Genomic DNA, 20194 nt, shown 5'->3' with positions numbered 1-20194 from the left:
GACAGAGTAGTTTCACTTAGGAAGAGGAAAGGATGCGCGTGGTCAAACGCGATGCGCGCATGAATGTTTATAGCCCACGATAAGTGCAACTTGTTTCAATAAATTATTCGCATCTAGCCCAACTGCGTGTGATGGATTATCATACAAGCGTTACACTTGTTGAGCTCTATTTTTAATCGCCTTTTCAAAACGAACGTAACATTTTATGTAACATTAACGTAGAACAGAAGAAATAAAAATCGCGTAATGATTTTACTCAATCGAGATACATATTGGGTTGGTAACTAAATGATTGCGGATTTTGTCAATACCACCTAATGTCAAAATCCGCAATCACTTAGTTGCCAAGCCAATATTTAGCAATAAAGCTAATGAATATTGTCCTTTCCTTTAAGAACTTTCTTTTTGGTCGCTCTTTAAAACTAACGTAACGTTTTGAGTAGCTTCGACATAAGATGTAACGAATAAAAATCGCATAAACATTTTATTTGTTAGAAATATGTATTTACAAATAGAACTAATGGCTATTGTTCGTTTTCTTTCAGAGCGTAATTCTCGTTTTTGAAATCTAGCAATAAAATATCGGGACAGCAATGCGGAAAGAATGGAGAAAAAACATCAGCTCGTCATCGAACGAGCTCCCTTGAGTACTTTTCGAAAAAATATCTCTTTCGTGTAGGTGCGAGTGTCTCTCACGAGATTCTGCGCGTCATTTCCCGTGGAATGGAAGGAAACTCCTAAGAGGAGGCTCGTACCCGGCCGGACTTGTCCGTGAGGCTAAACTAATTTGCTGCGTGAGGGTAGTCGCTGGGTTGGAGCTTGAAGTGGGGTGACACAGGGTCGAGGCAGATGGAAAGTTCAGAGGGGTTGAAGGGAGAGTCATCTGATTCCGCGTAGTGGGAGAACCGAATTCCGAGTGACCAGTAAAAATGCCACCCCACGCGCCCTTCCGCTTCCCCTTGCCCTTCGCCGCTTTCCTTCACTTTCTCTTTCCACTTCGCTTCCTTTCTTCTTCTTCCCTTTCGTCTCCCTTCTCTTTCGGACCCCCTACCCTCACCAAGCCCACCTTCGGGGTGCAAGAAGGACTGTGAACTGGGGTAAAAGACTGCTCGTGCTGAGTCGCGAGGAGGACGGTGATAGCTTAGAGACGCGCGGATATGTTCGCGTCTGTGAGTGAGCGCGATCATGTGGGTGGGCACCTTTTTTAACGCACGTGTGTGCAGGTGCGTGAGTCTGAGAGAGGAGGAAGTGCCTTAACGAAGAAAGACTCTCAGTGACGGATACCTTCCTCCAAATACCCTCCGTTTTCTTACGTATTCGTGAAATTTATCTTTTCATCTTCTACGATGAAGAATGACAATGAAATTTCTAAATAACATGAACTTTATATCGCACAAAGATGCGTGCAATGTGGATCGTTGATCTAATCTTAACGTTAATTTCGTATCAAGATGCCGATAAAACAGAAACGTTCGTCATAGAAAAATTATGTGAAAGAACATTGATCTTACAAGCGAAAGCTTAAATCTTGTAGCAAGAAGAAATAAGATGAAGAAGGCGTAAAGAGCCAACAAGAGCTTAAGAAGACGTCGTCCCTGACTTTGAAAGAGGGTAGCAGGGAATAAGGGGTGAGTTCGCTGGGGGGACTAGAAGCTAGGGTATGGAGGTGGTAGCGGGGATGGGGGTTGAATCAGCGCGGGGGTGTATGGGGGAATTAGTAGATGGCCGTGGACAATGTGGGGGATACTTTCTCATATCAAGTATGGCCGCCATCGTGGCACGATGGCCAAAACAATAGTAAGTAGAGAGACCAGCAGGCAATTGTCGTCTCTCGTAATTCCTCGCTAACGTCATTTTTTTCACCCCTTCTATTTTGAAAATTCTTAATTACGTCTTTCAGACAACACTTTAAAGGTTTCCTATTGTTTTTCTCGTGTTTCAGTGCGCAGTGAATAAAGTGATGTTATCGTTGTTATCGTCGCCGTTATCAGTCGCAAGCTCGTGCCTCGTTTATTAAAAAGGATTCATCGCCGTATCACTATAATTAAGAAATGGATAATGGCAAGAAACCAATCAATTGTGAACATTTTGAATTCTTTTACGTGGGCAAATTGCTTCTGATTACGGTAAGTACTTAACGAAGACGTTCTAAATTTCCTTGAAATCGTGTATCTTTAATAAATCGAATGGCTACTGTAACGCATTATCATGCAATTTTTCCGACTATCGTCACCGATACGAGCATTGCTTATCTTTTACGAAAGAATCAAAGATGAAAAATTCTTCCCATTCCATCTGCTATTCCACGGAAAAATAAACTTCGCGTGTGCAACAGTGTGCGCAACTCATCGTCTACATTCTTACGTTCGACCTTCGCGATTTTTACAGTGATTTGTCATCCATGAAACAGCTTAAGGATTGTAGAAACGCGTACGATTACTTCACTAAGATTATCAATGTCTAAATAAAAAGAATAAAGTAGTAACTTCGACAATGGAATTTCTAAAACGACGCTACACCGTTGCCCATTCGACGAAGACTAAGAGACCGTCCGATATCCGCCGACGTCTTTTGCATGCGAATACTCCACGTGGTTCATCTGACGACACGCATTGCGCAGATCCAACTTTCCGCGATCCCCACCTTTATGTGAAACGCACCTTTTACATACTTATTTCAGATACGAATATAACATGTCACTCAGTTAATGTAGCTCGAACACGTGAACGCGTTTAACCCTTTTTTAAATATACTTCTATCTTCTAATATGCAATGAGACGTTTAAGAGAAAATGTCCTACTCAACAGCGTCCATATATTTTTAAATTTTGTTAACAAATTTTCAATTTAAAACACGCCAACAATTTTTTTTATTTTTGGAGGTAAATCCTTGAAAAGAGAAAAAAAGGCAAATTTTTTACAAAATACATTGCAAAAATTTAAATAAGTGCAGGTAAAGTAATTCATTGAACAGTATAATGAAGGTACGTGTCTCTTTACAAATTCATTTCCTTATTGAAACTTTAGAAGCAAAATGCAACCAGTTCGGATGAATGTCAGTGAATCGCAATTACAGAGACGTCAATCACGTAAGAAGGTCGAAGTGGAGAGACGAAGCGTGCTAGATGTTTAAAGAAAAGAGGAGTGGGTGGGTGGATAGATTTTCAGTACTGGCGCGATGATATTTGTCTTGTTTACGGACAGACTTATGCGCGTGTGCGGACCAGTGAAGTTCGCTGCTCGATCAATAGGCCTCTACTGAAATCACATATAAACGCACTCACGCGCACACACGCAGGTTACCGTTCGAACGGACACACGTACGCGACGACCAACGCAAAAACTTCGCGAGCTTTTCTTTTTCCACTAGAAGAATCGAGATGGTCGAACGACCCAACGCGATACTTCCATAATTTACCCTCCTCGTCATCTTATCGATTCTAGAAATTCCAGTTTCTATTGACGTTCACGTTCGGTTTGTCTTTAAAAGTTCAATGATCACCGCGCGAATAATCTTATCTCGCATATCTCCATAAATACTTACATCGCTCATTTTTTTTCTTTTTTTCCTTAATACTCGTATATTTCCAACAAACGAATTACGAGGAAAACAGGTTAAACAGATATAATAAAATACGAAGGGACGTATCGAGCATCCTAACCGAACAATCTCGTATAGGTTGCTTCGTCGAATCATATCGATTCATCGCATTCAATATTAATTACCGTGCAAACCCTCACCGAAAACGCATAATTTATCGTACCATCGTTTCACGAGTCGGTAAAGAGTCAGCTGCGACTACCACGCATCCGCGTACGCTGCACGCAGCATATGTTGTCGCAGCATCGTTATTCTGTCAAGTTAGAACGTTGTTTACCGTGTGTAACACGCCCACGCAACAACGCTATGAAACGATTTCAGTGAATCGCAACAGAAGAAAGGCATATGCAGAATACGTGCATCCACGATAATACCTCTTTCACTAGCTGCCCCTTCGTATCAAAAACGCGCGATTGTTATTTCCTTCCCTCCCCTTTTTGTCCTTTCCACTCTTTAACAACATGTTTTTCTCGACACCCTTTCGAGAACTATGAAAATCCCCTCGCTCCCCTAACCTTCCCGTTCGTTCGATGTCATTCATCCAATTTTGGCTAGAAACGGTGCAAAGGCTTTTCCACGATATAGTGGGGCACCGACGTACCATACGGGCGTATTTACGCGTATTTTTCGAAAATCCGTCAAATGTTACGCAGAAATGCGGGTTCTGCCTCGCAGCCCTCCGCTTCTCTATCTCAGCTTGTTTTTCAAGCCCCGCGTAATCCAATTTCTGTAGGCTGACAGGCGGCCGCCCAAATTTCGAATAACGATCCTACGTCGTAGTCGATTCGAAGGTTCGATATATGTATCTGAACTTTTACGATCAACACTAAAGACGACGATCGCAAATAATATTTATTATTTCCGAATTATTATAATTGTATTGCCGTAATAGATATAAAATAAAATTTTGAAGGTCATAAATTAAAAGATAGAAATATCAAATTGTTAGATGTAAAAAGATTCAGACATGACAAAGAATAAATCACATCCTATTATACGTAAACGTAACTCAAAGATTAAAGCGAAATCTTCAGGATAATGACATAAGCGTAAAGCACCTTTTCATTGAATCGTCGAATTCTTCGATGGAACGTGATTGGCCTTTGATCCGCGAATCGGAGCGGAATCGATCGAAACATTTCGAAAATCATCTGTTTGGGGAATGTAGCAAACGATGTTTCGTTAGAATGGTGGGGGATATTTGTGTGATAGTTCTCCGAAGGTGGTAGGGGAAAGAACGATGTGACATCCCCTTCATAGAACACCGTGTCTGCACCTAACAGTAACCTGAGAGAGTTCACAGAGGCGTAAGCGTGGCGAACACCATAGATTAACACCTCTTCGAGATCTTTAAAGATCTTCCTATCGAGAGCATACGTAGTAGCATGGGCAGCTGTTCCTTTTGCCTCTTTTCAAGAATTCACCATGTTTCCCTCGTCTACTCGTTTCCTAACTTCAGTCCAATTTGATCCCTCCAAACAGTTTCAGCACGATCGAACGAATATCCTTGAGTAAAAATACCCTCCTCCTAACCCCTCGTTTGGTCGAGACGTTCCGTAGAAATCGTAAAATTTATATCGAGTGGCTCGTTCTTTCGAGGGCTCGTTTGACCAACACCATCCTGAGGTAACCCCACGGTTTACCTACCCTCCTTGATGCCACGTGCCAATAACGTCTTTCCAGCATTCTTGACGTCTTTAAAAGCGAGACAGCGAAAACGATTGTTCGTCGCGTGAACGTGTGGCTATGTGTAGTTTCAACAAGAAAGTGCTGTTTACGTGCGATTTCTCCGATAAAAATGCGCGATAAAGTTCCACGTGATACTCAATGGAATTGTATTGTTTCGGAGCCGTTTTATTTACATTCAGCGATGTTTATTAGATGGTTTCTAGAGAAAGATGTTTCTCGGACGATTTCAAACGGTGGCGTTTAATCTTTTACGAAGAATCCATTTTTATATTGGTAAGAAAATTTTAATACTAACTTTGACATATTTTTTTCTTCTTTTGTAATTTTTCCTCCTTTTTTTCTCTTACTATAACTTTCGTACTATGATCGTTTAATACTCTTTATTTTTGTCTAATCTCGTTTCGATATTGTCCCTCGTCGCGAGCATTACCACTAGCCAGAAACTGGCACAGTTCAATGACCTGACCATTATTTCGTGACAGGAGGCATGGGTCTGTCAACTTCAATTAGTAATTACGGAGCTTCTGAAATGCATATTCGTACTATCCTCTGAATTCAGCCCTAAAGTATGGGCGCACATATGAGTCATATAGTAGGTTCCCCAAACGTCTCCCTTTTCTAGCTGTGTCCATTCGCGTATAGGGTGTCTCATCGAGGTAAAGGCCTATAACTCGTGTGTACTTCTTTCTCTGCCACTCGTTAGGCGATTCTATTTTCATCCGTATATATCATCCAAGTGCAATCACGATAGTACATACAGAAACGAACCCACGGAACAAAACCAGGAATATGGATGAATTCATCGATACCACCGTATATATTAGTGGGACGTCGTTCGATTTCACGTTTTTTAATTATTCGTGTTACCAATTCAACGATAGAAAAATACGGCGACGTTTGAACAATATTGCCAAGGCTACGTGAATGCAAATAACAATAACAACGAGAGGGGGGGCGGTTTGATTTTTGTTTAACAGGGCGACGAGTAATCGATAAGCTGGTACGAGATTGGGCCTGTCACGTCCAAGCAAAATGTCCTCGACGATGGCGCATGAGACGACGACGATATCGGAATTGACGGAATTGGACAGCGATGGATCGAGTTGCGGAGAACGCGACGCGAGGAAACGTCTTCGTTTCGACGCGGACTCAACAGGGCCGAAGAAGAGACGAAAACAAACGACGCCCGTAAGATTCTCCTCGACGTTAATGCCCGGTGTGCACGAAGAATCGAACGAGGACGAGGAAGAGGACGAGGACAGCGAAGGTAAGCTGTCGTCGCAATCACCCATACCGAGTCAATCATCGATAAGAGACGAGAACTTGAATAACGAATTCCGTTGCAAATATTGTAGTCAGTTTTTCGATAGCAAGGAAACGTTGAACGTTCACCTCGAGAATGAGCACGGTTCCGCGAATCAGATTTCGGAACAAAGTCAAAGTAGATCTCCGAATTCCGCGATCAAACAAGAACCGTCTCAGCAACTGGACCAATCCGAGAATCCCGTTAATTTGCTTAGCGTAAAGAACTTCGCGATAAACTGGCTAGCCACCGGGCAACACGTGCAATCGCAAGCACAAATGCAGACGCAGAACGAAGAACCCTGGCCCGGGCCAGCGAGTCAAATTCCACCTTTACCCAACCACTTGCAAATCCTTTCTGGCTTTCCTGGCACCTTGGCGCAGTATTTACCTATGCCCGCGTTCCCATTGACGGACTCCGGTTCTATCGCCAGGCCCTCGTTGGGACCAACGCCGGTTAGGATCTTTAATCCGGACGCGTACTGTGATCTGTGCAATAAAGAGTTCTGCAACAAGTATTTCCTCAAGACACACAAAGCGAACAAGCACGGTATCTACGTCGATTCACCGGGACCCAGCACCGTCGACAATAGCATTCCAGGACCATTGTTCCCTACCAACTATCCTAGTAACATGGTTAAGCTAGAACTGCCCGCGACACCACCCACACCGACCGTCGCGTGTGATCTCTGCCAGAAACGTTTCAAAAACGAGGAATCGATGCGTAAACACAAACAAAAGATGCACGTTGAATCATTGGATCAATCGCAAGAGTCTCAGATCAATTTGTCGCAAAACGAAGAGGACAGGGATACGTCGAGGGATAGTCTCGGCGGTATGGAAGCGCTGTTTAAGCAAGAATACGGGATAGAACAAGAGGATGCAACGTTCGTACCAGCACCCAGACATCTATCGCCTCAATCGATTCAACAGGCACGAGAGTCTGGTTTCAGCGCCGATCGACTTCGTCGTTTAGGGGTTATAAATCCAGAAGCGTTTTGCGAGATATGTTGTAAAGAGTACTGTAATAAGTACTTCCTACGGACTCATAAAATGAAGAGGCACGGTATCATCGTTCAGGACAACGAAAGATCGCCTAGCAATCCAGGGACAGCGGCCAGTTGGCATCAAGTGCAGACCAGTCCGTTAAATCTGATCGTGACGGAGAATCCTGGTAGCACAGAATCGAACGATCGAGTCGTCGACGATTACGAGTGCAAGTTATGTGGTATACGTTTCCAGACGATTGACCTGTATCAAGCTCACTGTCGGAAGATGCACGAGAGCGAGGAACAACAATCGCCTAGGCAAGAGTGCGAGCTAGATATATCCGATCAACGGAACGATTCGATCTCGGAGGATCTTCAAAAATTGCAGACGATGCTGTTGCAACTGAACGGACTCAAGCCTACCAAGGGATTATCGTGCAACGTGTGCGGAAAAGAATGCGAGACCAGAGCAGCGTTGCATATTCATATGATAACGGAACACGGCGCCATCCAAGAAGATTCAACATCCTCGCCGCAAGAAAAGTCACCCTTAACTACAACCTCAGCGTTCTGCGCCCTATGTGGAAAAGATTACGCGAGTCAAGACGCTCTCAGGAAACATATCGCCGACGAACATCAACCAGCGGTTTCGAATACCATTCCTCAAACTCCTACGACCACAGCGACGACGACCAATTCGAATTCGACCAGCCAAACTCCAACCGAGAGAAAGGTAACATCGATGACGCCAACATCGAGCTATTGCGAGATATGTAACAAGGAATTATGCAATAAGTACTTCATGAAGACGCATATGCAGAGAATGCACGGTATTGAGATTGAAAATGGAGCCCAGATCGGTGGCGTAATATGCAACATTTGCAACAAGGAGCTGTGCAGCAAATACTTTTTACGCGTTCACAAGCACAACACTCATGGCATAGTCGACGAAAATACTCCCAGTTCGGTAAAACAAGAGACCCACGAGGCATCAAACGTGGACGATGCTGCTTTGAAACCGGAGCAACTCGGTGATCTCAGTCACAGATATTTCACCCACTTTACAGAGGTTTGTCCAATCTGTAGCAGAAGGTTCCGTAGTATAAAGTGGTTAAAAGCTCACCTGATGGGTGATCATGGGAAAACAGGCATTGATAAATGGCGCGAGATGGAGCAACAATATCAAACAACGCCGAAATCAGGGAATAGAACAGCGAATGTAATATCGAAAAACCCTCAACAGAGCTCGAATTTGAAGATACCGAATGGATTTGAAATCTCACGGCAAATCAAATCTACCGACTACACTGGTTTGGGTAATCAAGTTTTGTCAAATTTACTAGGGTCATCTTCCGAAGATCAACAGATGAAAAGCTATCGCTGTTCCTATTGCAATTTCACGACCACCGTGTTACCGTTTCTCTTCCTTCACGAGAGGTCTCACGTGAATTCCCGTGACAACGAAGGAGAAAAATCGCTTCAATGTCCGATTTGCTCCCAAGGTTTCCATCAGCCGGAAATGTTGCATCAGCATCTCCTCACGTCGCACCAATTTCCCACGTTGCTGCCTCATTTTCAACCCCCTGTGCTTAATAATTTAAGTCTGGACGCGGAGAAATTGAACGAGGCCAAAGAGAAATTCGATCTGGAAGCGAAGGAGGACCATACGAGGAACAGTCCACAAATTACCACCAATCAAAATATTCCCGAACCGATGAGAAACAAACAACAGGACGAAACAGCGGTCCAAGTTACTCCTCATGGTGTATATAAGTGCGCACAGTGCGGTTACGCGACGACCAACTTAAATAGAATTAAGAAGCACGTGAGAAAAGATCACAAAACGATCAGCGATCCTACCGATAGCGTGCTCGCCGAGCTTAGCAGAACTTTGAAAGACGTTGCCAACAAACATAAGGTACCAGCTTGCTACGCAACGCCACAGGATATGAATTCCAATCCTGATAAAACGATCATGCAGCCATTTTTAATCGAAGAACAGGACACGATGCAAGCTGGAGAGGAATCCAGCTCGGAAAAACGGTTCGCGCCGGCTTTGGTCTATCTGCCGGTTAAATCGCGAATCAACAACGCGCTCACTGCATCCTTCACCCTCAGTCCTGCTTGAAACTCTTCCTTCTTCGCATCTACTCCTATGGATTTTACAACTTGTTTCTACGTCTGCGATTTGAGCACGTGTTATCAGTTCCTACGTAAAGTATAAGAAAATAGTTAGCGAAAGTTTATATATTTTTCATATACGTGGCTCGTCGAGGGTTCAACTCATTCATCGTTTAGCGTACGCGTACTATCTTGGTGAAAACGATTCACTACATATATTTCCTGGATATTTGCCGACGAATTTTCATCCTACGCTTTTCTCGTGCAGTGAACGAGGATCTAAGAAATGCGTCCGCGTATTGGCCTATTTTTTTCGCTTGTTCGATGACTCTTATCACGACGTATATCGCATATATATGTAGAGAGTACTTATCAAAATTCCATGATTCTATTTCTTTCAAAGAACAGAATGAGAAAACGGAACCCGCATTTGAGAGCCACGTTGTTATACTGTTCCAATTCCGGAACGTTTTATTGTACATAATATAATTGTATAACCGACACGAACGTGTGATCGAAAAAGTTCCTATTTTAAATGTGACCGACCTCCGAAGAGAGTATACTAGATCGTGTCTAATCTTTCGAGCAACAGCCTCCTTTGTTCGTTTTAATTATTCTCGTAATGCCGTAATTTTGCTTTTTGCTCAAGTCCAGGAATTACGAGCGATACAAGACAGAGATGAAAACGAAAGAATTACGCGACGCCATCTCGATATTCGGGCGTCGTTAATACTTAACTGTATCGATATACCGGTGGTTTTTCATTTTTCGCGATTGTGCTAGTCAATATTTTATATATAAATATATATATATATATATATATACATATATGTATAAGCAAAGTTGAAAGGTAGGGAAGAAGATTTATAGAAGTATTTATATGTAGACGCGTTAAAATACGATGAATAACGTGAGGAAAAAGAGGTAACGATAAAAATGGAGGACGAAAGAAGCGTAATTACGGTAACTGTGAGGCAAGCATGATTAAATCTATGGTTACGATATTCAAGTATCAACGAGCAGTGAAAGCCAATCAACTCAGGGTCGACACAGTATAACCCGCAACAAAAAGTACAATCGTATACACAGCCAACGCATTACATAGAATTAAAATAAATATATCGATATAACGTTTCGCAAGCCGCGGATATCAAATATACGCCAATCGATCTCTTCCCGTTTTCAGAAGGGACAAAACGACCACTCGAGAGATATTCGACTGTACGATACCCGTTTCTTTAAATTTTAAACGATTAAAACTGTATGCGCCTCTCTGATTATCTATCTAAACTATTTAAACAGTAAGATCTTACATAGTCTAGTCGTTTACAAGAAATAGCAAACGTTACCCCAACGATGTCGGAAACGTAAAGTTCCTTTCCGAAATGATGTCTCAACCTCGTGCCTTGCAGCTGAAGAAACTGAGAATCAAAATTTCGTTATCGCCATATAAAAGAGTCGAATAGAAGTTGGACACGATTCGAGTGTCCACGATGTGATGTCGTTTACTTCTGTCGTCAGTATATACAGAAAACAATTCGTACCACGATAATCCTCTCGATCTCGTAATGGCAGTTTCCTCTTTCTCTTTACCGTTCGTGTAATCGTACCACTCTTATCCGCGACGATCGACCTCACCGGTTATAACGCTCTTCGATATGGTCGCGTGTTATTTAAATTTCAATATAGAAAGATATATACAAAATTAAAAAATATCCAAAATTTGTAAAAAGTACATAGCATAAAAAAGTAAAAGAGAAGACGCACAGATGCGAAAAGGTTACATGATTGATCGCATAGTATTTTATAACCGTGTTTCCAATTCTTTCACGGTTAACGGTCAGCAAACGTTCGATCGAAACGTTGTAAAAGACAGCTGGTTTTACAGTGTGACCAGTGGATAGCCAGGCGTGCAGCCGTTCCGAACTTACCTCACCTCCCAAAATGCATTCTTTGCACCGGTGGGGTCCCTTCGATCAACAAACAGGCGCGTTACGTTTCCGCCTGCGACGCACGCCTACGCATTGTTAACCCTGGATTATGGTATAATAACGCGGCTCGTTTCGGCGACTTTCCTATATCCAATAAACGACATAGGCACGTTAATTCGGAAGGGAATTTCAAACGGCACCCGGTAGCTTAAGCCGACTTACATTATTTCACTTTGGTTTCATCGGCGAAAGAAAACCAGGATGAGAGCAGCGTTCGTTCGCCGTGTTCCTTTAAAGCAAAACAGTGTAAATCCGACTGTATCGACCGCGAGACGAACCGGACAGCCATTGAATATACGTATATCGATACGAACAAAACGGACGGTATCCAGTAGCGATTCGATAAACGCGAACGGTCATCAGGCCAGAACGCGTTCCGCGCGATCTAGATTTATGGCACATCGGAAGCAAAAACGGTAGTCTCGACCGACCTTTGTCTCAGCACCCATAAAAATTTCCCTGGGACAGCTGAAATTCGAGAACCGCGTCATTTAATAGGACACGTCCAGGTTTTTCGGCGAAAATACGCCTGAATTAGTATGCGCGCACGCGTGCATTAACATATTTTAGGGGAAGCCAGAGGAGGAATCGGCCATTACGAATCTATTGAGAGAAGAAGAGAGAAAGAACGAACGAAATGTATAGATGAGGGGTACGGAAATTAGAAGAGCCGGCGATCAAAGAAAAAGAGGAAAAAAGACGGAGAGAATTTTTAGTGGCATTGTCGAGATGGCGAGTTGGGTCCGGGCAAACGGTCTCACATCTGGTCCCCTTGTGTGAAGGTCATGTAGGAAAAAGGTCGTGACCTTGGCCGGGATTTTTCCGAAAAAGTCCGACAGAAACGAGCCAAACGAAGGGGGAGGAGGGTGGATAGCACGTATCCTGTCCTTCCTCTCTCCCTTTCACCATTTTTCTCGCCCCACGGACGAACGGTGACATGCAAAACGCACGCGTCCATGTAAATCGGTACCCTCTTAATTGCATCCCATGGAACTATGCGTATTGTGCACTTAATGGCCCGTGCGCGGCAACGAGGGTCGTAGATTTTAATTATTGTAACGACTCGCAGTCGATAATAAATCGAGAGCAACGCCGGGGGCGTCATGGTTTTTCACGTGCTGCGTGCGATTTATATCGCCACGTACGAATGATTACGCGATAAAATATCACGGTTCATTGTGTCGAACAGCTTTTCTTTCTTCGTTCCATTTTTGATAGAAATTCGCGGAATTTCATGGAAACTCACGGACCCTTGTCAACGTGTACGGAAAGAAAATCATGACGATCCTAGCCATCGGGGATCATGAAATTTCACTGCAAGCGGCGTGTCCCGAAACGAGTATTGCCTTGACTAACATAATTGAGCGCAAAATCAAATTTTACCAGTTTAAATCAAAATGATATAAACTCGAAATATATTTAATATATATGTATATATAATATACAATATATATATATTGATTATATATACTGAAAAATTATGTAAGTACGTCATAGGCTAAGCGCGTTTCGTACTTAAACGAAAAAGATGATATAAATATACATATATATATATAAATATATAAATGAATATATATATATTTATATATATATATATATGATCTGTATTATAATATTATATGATCATACGTGTTTAATAAGCGTATCGTTTCATATAAAGTGTTCTGCGCGTCTAGAGAAATTATTTTTAGCCCGTCTAGTCATTTTGGACAGAATTTACAATTCCAGAAACTGTTCTAGTCACACGACACAGTCAAAGAATCATATACATATAAATATATAATATGAATACACACGATATAACTAACCTTGAATGGTTTATTGATATACAAGATCGATCGTATATTTTTATATAAGGTTGCGAAATAAGGAAGTTCTTCCTTTGTTGTTTCCCATTTTGTATTATTTTATATATTTATTTTAATTTATTTATTATAATTTATACACGTACGATCGTAACGGTGTGCATAAATAAAGTATTTTTCATTTCTTTAAGTTCTGTTTTATATGATTTTCATTTCCTTTCGTTTCTTATTTATATAGTTACTTGAAACCAACCGCTTTTACGTTCCCATTAAAGTTTTACTGTTTTGCCGTTGCACGACATCAACTTGTATAATTCAATTTACTCAAACGTCAATGCACGTCAGATCGATCAATTTCGCTGCCCCGCGTTTTAAAAGGTGCCACTCCTACGAGTTTTTCAACGCGATGCGAAAGGGTGCCCTGACAAATTAAATGTGACAAATTGCTCGCGTGTCCCGCACTTTTGTCGTTTTATCGAACAAAAAGTACAAGTCAAACATGACCGTATCCGGTTTCCTTTCCAGTACAATTTTTTTTTTTTCATCACACTCGCAACAACGTAGAATTGGGGAGAGAAATTGGAAAGAAAAAGAGGGGTGGAAACGCGAGGAGAGTCGGAGGGAAAGAGAAGAAAGAAAGAGTTTCCCTTTCTCGATGATTCTTCGTGAGCATAGCGAGGGATAATATTTTATGGGCAAACGAAAGGAAAAGCGGGTTGGTCAATTTTCAGTGAGGGGGAGAGCACGATCCAAAGACGTGAAACGCTTGCGCTATATCGGAGTTTTCTTTTTGGTTGATGGCCGGAGTCAACGGTTTGAAAAGGGAAGGCGGAAGGCAACAGTTTCTATCTCTCTCGATCCAACGACCACCAATGAGTAAATGACACACAGCTAGCCCCTACTCTCGTACGTAAACACACAAACGTACGTACACACCGAAAATTGGACGTCTACCCACCCACACCCACCGGGGATATGTATAAAAATCAATAACATCTTGCGGTTTCCAAGAGCTCCGAAAACGGGGAAATATATATGGAGGGGAATTACATTCCCTCCTATAGACAAAAGAACCGCCAATTTTTCATTATCGTTCGCCTTGGGGTATTAATTATCGATAACAACCTTAACCAGCCTCGATGAAGAGAAACCATACGAGGAAATTGGTTTTTTTAAAATAGAGATGAATGAAAATCAAAAAATAAATAAAGTAGAGAAGAAAATAACAAAACCATAAAAAGATGAAATAAATCTCTCTTTATTTCGTTCTCTAAGAATCCAACGACAATAAGTCTTTTCAAGATAGAACGTACCTATATATATATATGTATATTTCTTTTTTTAATACATCGATACCTCGTATTTTTCAAGTATTGCCAAGGGCAAACGTGAAACGACGTTTTTTATTTTCTCAAGCGTTGCCATATTTTCCATTTACATGTTCACCTTGCAAAATTGTACACGAGGTAACAGTACATGCAATGCGACGGCATTGTCAGAGTATGTTAAGAGAATAATACTGACATTTTAATAAGAAGGCGAACTGCATCGATATAACAAAGCTTCAAATGCGGCCGATGTTTCGTTTATCGACTTGCTTCCTTTCACCCTACATAGGATAAAATAATCGGGATCTTTGCCTGTGTTCCCCCGTCAATTATTTACGAAGGCAGCGGCGATGGTGGTGATAGTAGCGGTGGTCGCGTCTCAAAGTTCGTGGTAAATTTAAGAAAGGTATCGAACCGTACACATCCCTCCCACTTTCCTGGTCCACCCCGTTTCTCCTACTCATCAACTACCACAACCGCAACGTTGCTTATACCCTGACAAGGAAGTGAATTGCAATTATCAAAGCCTCTCCCTTCTCGAATCCATTCCCCTCCTCTCGATACACTCGCCCCTTTCGTCTCTTCTTCCTTGGCTTCACCGTTCACTTTCTTTCCCCTATCGTCCAACAACTTGGAAATTTCATCCCCCCGTAATAATTTCGCCACCACGGACACTACCACACACAGTCGTGACCGCCGTCTTCAACGATCAAAAGAATCCACGTGGCGAGATGAGGGTCGGCGAAATATTTCGCTACGTAGCGAATTTCGTGAAACCCTATTGTTCGATCTTACGAATGAGAGTGTCACCGCCGAAGAGAAGGACGCTCACCGTAGACAAATTTCGACACAAATCAAAGTACGGTAGAGTCTCAACGACGTTCTTTGTCATTTAGCCTTTTCTTCTGCGAAGAATGTCCTAGGATACGTGTAACTTTTTTATCGGGAGGATTAAAAACAGAACCAAGTAGCTTGTCTATTGACACGATTTTCATCGAAATCGCGAGTACGCGTTCGAACGTAAACACGTGATATCGTATCGGACGAATATATAAAATATATCCAAAGCAACGCGATAAACGAATCTCGTATCAAAGTAGCTTCCCTTGAAAACCGTGCTACGGAGAAATGAAATATCGATGTCAGTTGCCTTACAATACCGTTGCTAGAATCGTGTAACATTGAACAAAAAATTCGAGTGCGCGTAAAATAAAAAGGCTGAAATTCACGAAATCCTTTCATCGAACTCACCCTCGTTTTTCTCCGCGCGACAAATACACGATCGCTTTTCCTTTCTCTCTTTTTTCCTTTTTTCTACGAATCATATATGCACACACACATACACGTACGAACATACACGTATAAACCCTTTTTTCCGGTTCAACGATTTCCGTGGGGAATATTCAGCAAAATCCGCGATTCGAGAAAAACTTGGCCGAACGGGGTGAAAATATCGGCATTGTTCGACGGTCGGTTTTCGGAGTTTTAAAAAGGGGCCGCGGAAAAGGCGCACAACCCTTTATTTGTTTAGCAGCGTTGTGGCGCGTGAAGCGTGCCGGCTGCGCGCCATGGCATACGCTTACCGTTTCGACGAATTTCACCCCAAATTTTCAGCTGGCACGCACCCCAGCCGATTTACACAATATTTTGGAAATCTTTTATAAGATTTCGTCCCTCCGCCGCTCTCATGGCTTAACACGAGCCCGTTTCCGAACTCCATTGTAACCGACCCGCCACTCCCCTGTTTTCTTTCCGACGACCTGTCGACGAACGACCACGACGACAGATGGGAACACTGTTCCGAGGAATACCGCGCGCACGACCAAGGGTTCGAGCGACAAGAATGATGGGAAAAAAAAGGAAAAGTTTGTAGAACGCATCGAAATCGTGAAATTAGGGTCGATGTTGGAAAAAACGCGAGGAATTAACATAGTCATTGTGAATAGGCTCCACCGAGCGGAAGGGTGAACCGACTCACGTGCACCCCTTTTAAGCGACACGTGCCTTTCACTTTTCCGCACCTCCTCTTTTCTGTGCTTTAATGAAATCCGGCGTAAACGAGAAACACAAAGGTGCAGGTAAAGTCGTAAATTAAATTTTGGTCGAAGAAACGTGAAAGGGTACAAAATACAAGTCCGAAAGACGCGTGGTGGTAAACTATAACGTGCGAGCTCGTACTTGATATTTTTGTTTGGAAGTTTGTTACGCGGAGTGGCACCTGGTTGAAAACCCGGTAGATGGTTAATTCTAACACTAGAATCTATCATAGTAGTGAAAACGACCAATCAGAATTTTTCATACAAATTTTATACACTTACAACGGTACGTTATTCGGAATTTAAGGAATACGAACGAAAGCTTACTTGTTCGTTTTTTATTTTGATTTTCTTGGTACAAGGTTTATACTTTAGTCACCGATATTTCTAGCGTTGATCGTGAAACGCATTAAGTTTACACAATTACTCCTCACCATTTCATTCCAGCCAAAACAACTTCGAAACGACTGTATTTTATATATTATGTACATACATATACGAGGATCTAGTAAACTTAAGTTTCCTCTTATATAAACTTGGAAAAATACCTGACAATAATACTTCTTCGGTTGAAAATATTACGCAAGCGCTACAAAAATTTCCGAACGCACAGAAATATGTGCATGACACAACATATTCTACAATTAACTCTTAACTGACGTAACAACTAATTATCCATGTTTTTTGACTGAAACATGCGACACGAGTGTCGTACTCCATGGGTGGAGGAGCAAAAAGAATAGGTTATCGACGCGCAAAAATTCGGCGCTCGAGACATACTTAGGTAACTTGTAAATATCACTGATGAAAACGTTTCGCACGGAAATGATATGATGTGGTAACGTGATACAAGACAACTTATTAAGTTCCTATTAACGTGTTATATAAACGTACGTTCCTAAGTTAAGCTTTACTTAATCGAAGTTACACCACGCGTTAATGTTATAATTGGAAGGAATGACCCTGTCACAAGGCTCTAGATCAACGGTGTGGTTATATGTACACACATTTAGAAATTTTGTTTTTACGTCTCTCTAAACAACAAAACATGTATGTATGTATGTACGCGTGTGAATTGTGCGAATTGTGTACACTATAAAGTTAAGCAATACCGTTAAGCGGCAAAATTATATCTAACTGATAAGGGTATCGTAATACGTAACATGGATAGTGGGATAAGTCATTGAGCGGAAATCAAAATTAATCGTTAAATGTAAAACGGCGATTCGTGGAGCTACTATCCAATCGCGATAAATATTTAAGAATATATTCGATCGATAAGTATCACAATTCAGGGTCCCCTAGTTGTTTCTCTCTTAGCGGATAATGGTGAAATAGTGTAATTAAAATGAATGTATCTATTCGGTGAACCACAAGTACAAGTAAATACTGTTTCGATGACGAATTATTAAAATATATGCGTATATCTACGGACAAAAGGTGCGCAGATTATGTGTGTGTATGCATAATGAACGGTCATCGCAAGAATTCGACGTCATTTTGTCTAATTATATACAGACCAGTATGTTAATTACGAACAACTGTGACAAGGAACATTAAAACAGAAGACTATTACATTCGTCTGATATGATCAGTAATTTTTAAGCCGGCTACTTAGTCATTACCAACGAAACGAACAGAAAAAATGATAAAAGATAGAGATAAATAAAGTTAAACAAGTTAAGAACATACTCGCAACAAAATATTTTTTTGGAAAAATCCAAAATATACAAAATTATTATTTTTGCAAATAAAAGAGAAAAAGAGAGAGAAAGAGAGAGAAAGAGAGAGAGAGAGAGAGAGAAAAAGAGAGAGAACGAGCGAGAGAAAGAGTAGACCTTCCTCAATACGGCGAAGATACAAAACTTTTTCACAATATAGAAGAATATCTTTTTTACGCAATAGAATGTTTTATCGAGCAAAGAGGACTACCGATTCTTTAAAAGACGAAAAAAGAAAAAAAAAGAGAAAGGCAAGAGATCCATAATTTTAAGCGTAACGAGAGCTGTAACGTAACGTTAGAATACAGCAAACCGAATGTTCCTAATGTAATGCTTTCATCTAAATACATATATTTATAAATATTTACACGATAGAGGTTCTAATATTTATACCTTGCTCTATATTATGTTTCGACTTTCTTTTCGGGGAATAAAAAGAAAATTGATATTAATATACGAGAAATTAAATAAACAAATTATGGAGTATTTATATCTGCGAATAATATGTATATGCGAGAGAATCAAAGTAAATGCGAGTCGAATGATCGAAAGAGACAATTTTTAACGTGTCCAGTATACCTGACCTGTATGGAAAAACGTGTATTGTGCAACCACAGCTTCATTCTTTCAATCTAATGCAAATATACAGAAATTGATCAAATTCCATCCTGAGACACATACAAGCTCTTTTATATAAGTTAGGTATACAATATCTCAGAAAAGCTATTGTATGTACATTTCTTTCAATGAATGCTTTTACGATCGAACGAAAGATATCATCTGAAACCTTTGAGAGATTATAACGCGACACGTAAACAGCTTCATTACATTAATGTTCATCAATTAGATTTGACATTCACTTTAAAATTGTTGTTAACATTTGTTCTGACACGACCGAGGGTACAAAAATCAAAGGAGCGAAAAATCAAAATATTCAAGAAATTACAATGTAAGTTCATAGAAGTTCGTTGTTCGTCGATAAATATTATTTGTTAGTCAAGAATAGTTGGATACGTCCAATAATATAGTCTAATAATCATTAACTCTGTCGTTTCATTCTCTGTTCCTCACTCTTGTCATATAATCAATAAAATCCCTTTCAATCCGCGTATCAATAAATTCCTTTCAATCTTTTTCATTCGAGATCTTTATTGGAAAAAATGTACGCTTTTATCTCATGCGTTTCAATCGCATGCGTTTTATCAAAATTATTAAATGATTATAGTCTCAGATTATAGAATATGTCAGCTTAGATATTATACATCCGAATGTTTTGTGCGTCACACGCAAAAAGAAAGTAATGATATTCCAATTGAGAACACGCCGATAAAGATTTTGATAAAGCACCAGTTAAATATAATCATTCATGGAACTGATAAAATCAAATATCGCAATCATTTACGCCACGACACTCGAGTTTATATCTTAACTGAACATTAGATCAATGAAAATAGTAACGATTATCTTAATTTTTATTATATTACCATATGTGCTCTCGTGATACTTACAACAGAAATTTCTTATTATTTTAATCTCTATTATCAATGACAATTATTGTTACTTGCAACAAACAAGGCTCTCAACGTACCGTCGACTGAAGGTTGTCAGTAAG

The 20194-nt window shown here is 40.9% G+C and overlaps 2 protein-coding genes across 12 annotated transcripts in view; one reads left to right on the top strand and one right to left on the bottom strand.

The window, feature by feature from the left end:
• Positions 1–20194, bottom strand: part of LOC100644003 (Down syndrome cell adhesion molecule-like protein Dscam2) — a 173307-nt gene that overhangs the window by 139539 nt on the left and 13574 nt on the right. The window lies entirely within an intron of this gene.
• Positions 1320–16337, top strand: LOC105666945. 2 transcript variants are annotated; one of them, XM_048414444.1, is made up of 3 exons: positions 1320–1797; positions 1943–2126; positions 6267–16337. In XM_048414444.1, the coding sequence occupies exon 3, from the start codon at positions 6322–6324 to the stop codon at positions 9706–9708; it is 3387 nt and encodes a 1128-aa protein (XP_048270401.1). In that variant the 5' UTR covers positions 1320–1797; positions 1943–2126; positions 6267–6321; the 3' UTR covers positions 9709–16337. The 2 variants fall into 2 exon arrangements, with proteins under 2 accessions (XP_048270401.1, XP_048270402.1); XM_048414445.1 differs by lacking the exon at positions 1320–1797 and having other exon boundaries at positions 1936–2126.

The sequence above is a fragment of the Bombus terrestris genome, chromosome 2 (assembly GCF_910591885.1).
Source record: "Bombus terrestris chromosome 2, iyBomTerr1.2, whole genome shotgun sequence".
Classification (NCBI taxonomy): Eukaryota; Metazoa; Arthropoda; class Insecta; order Hymenoptera; family Apidae; genus Bombus; species Bombus terrestris.
Note: the sequence above shows the minus strand (reverse complement) of the source record. Positions and strands in the feature narration are given on the sequence as shown.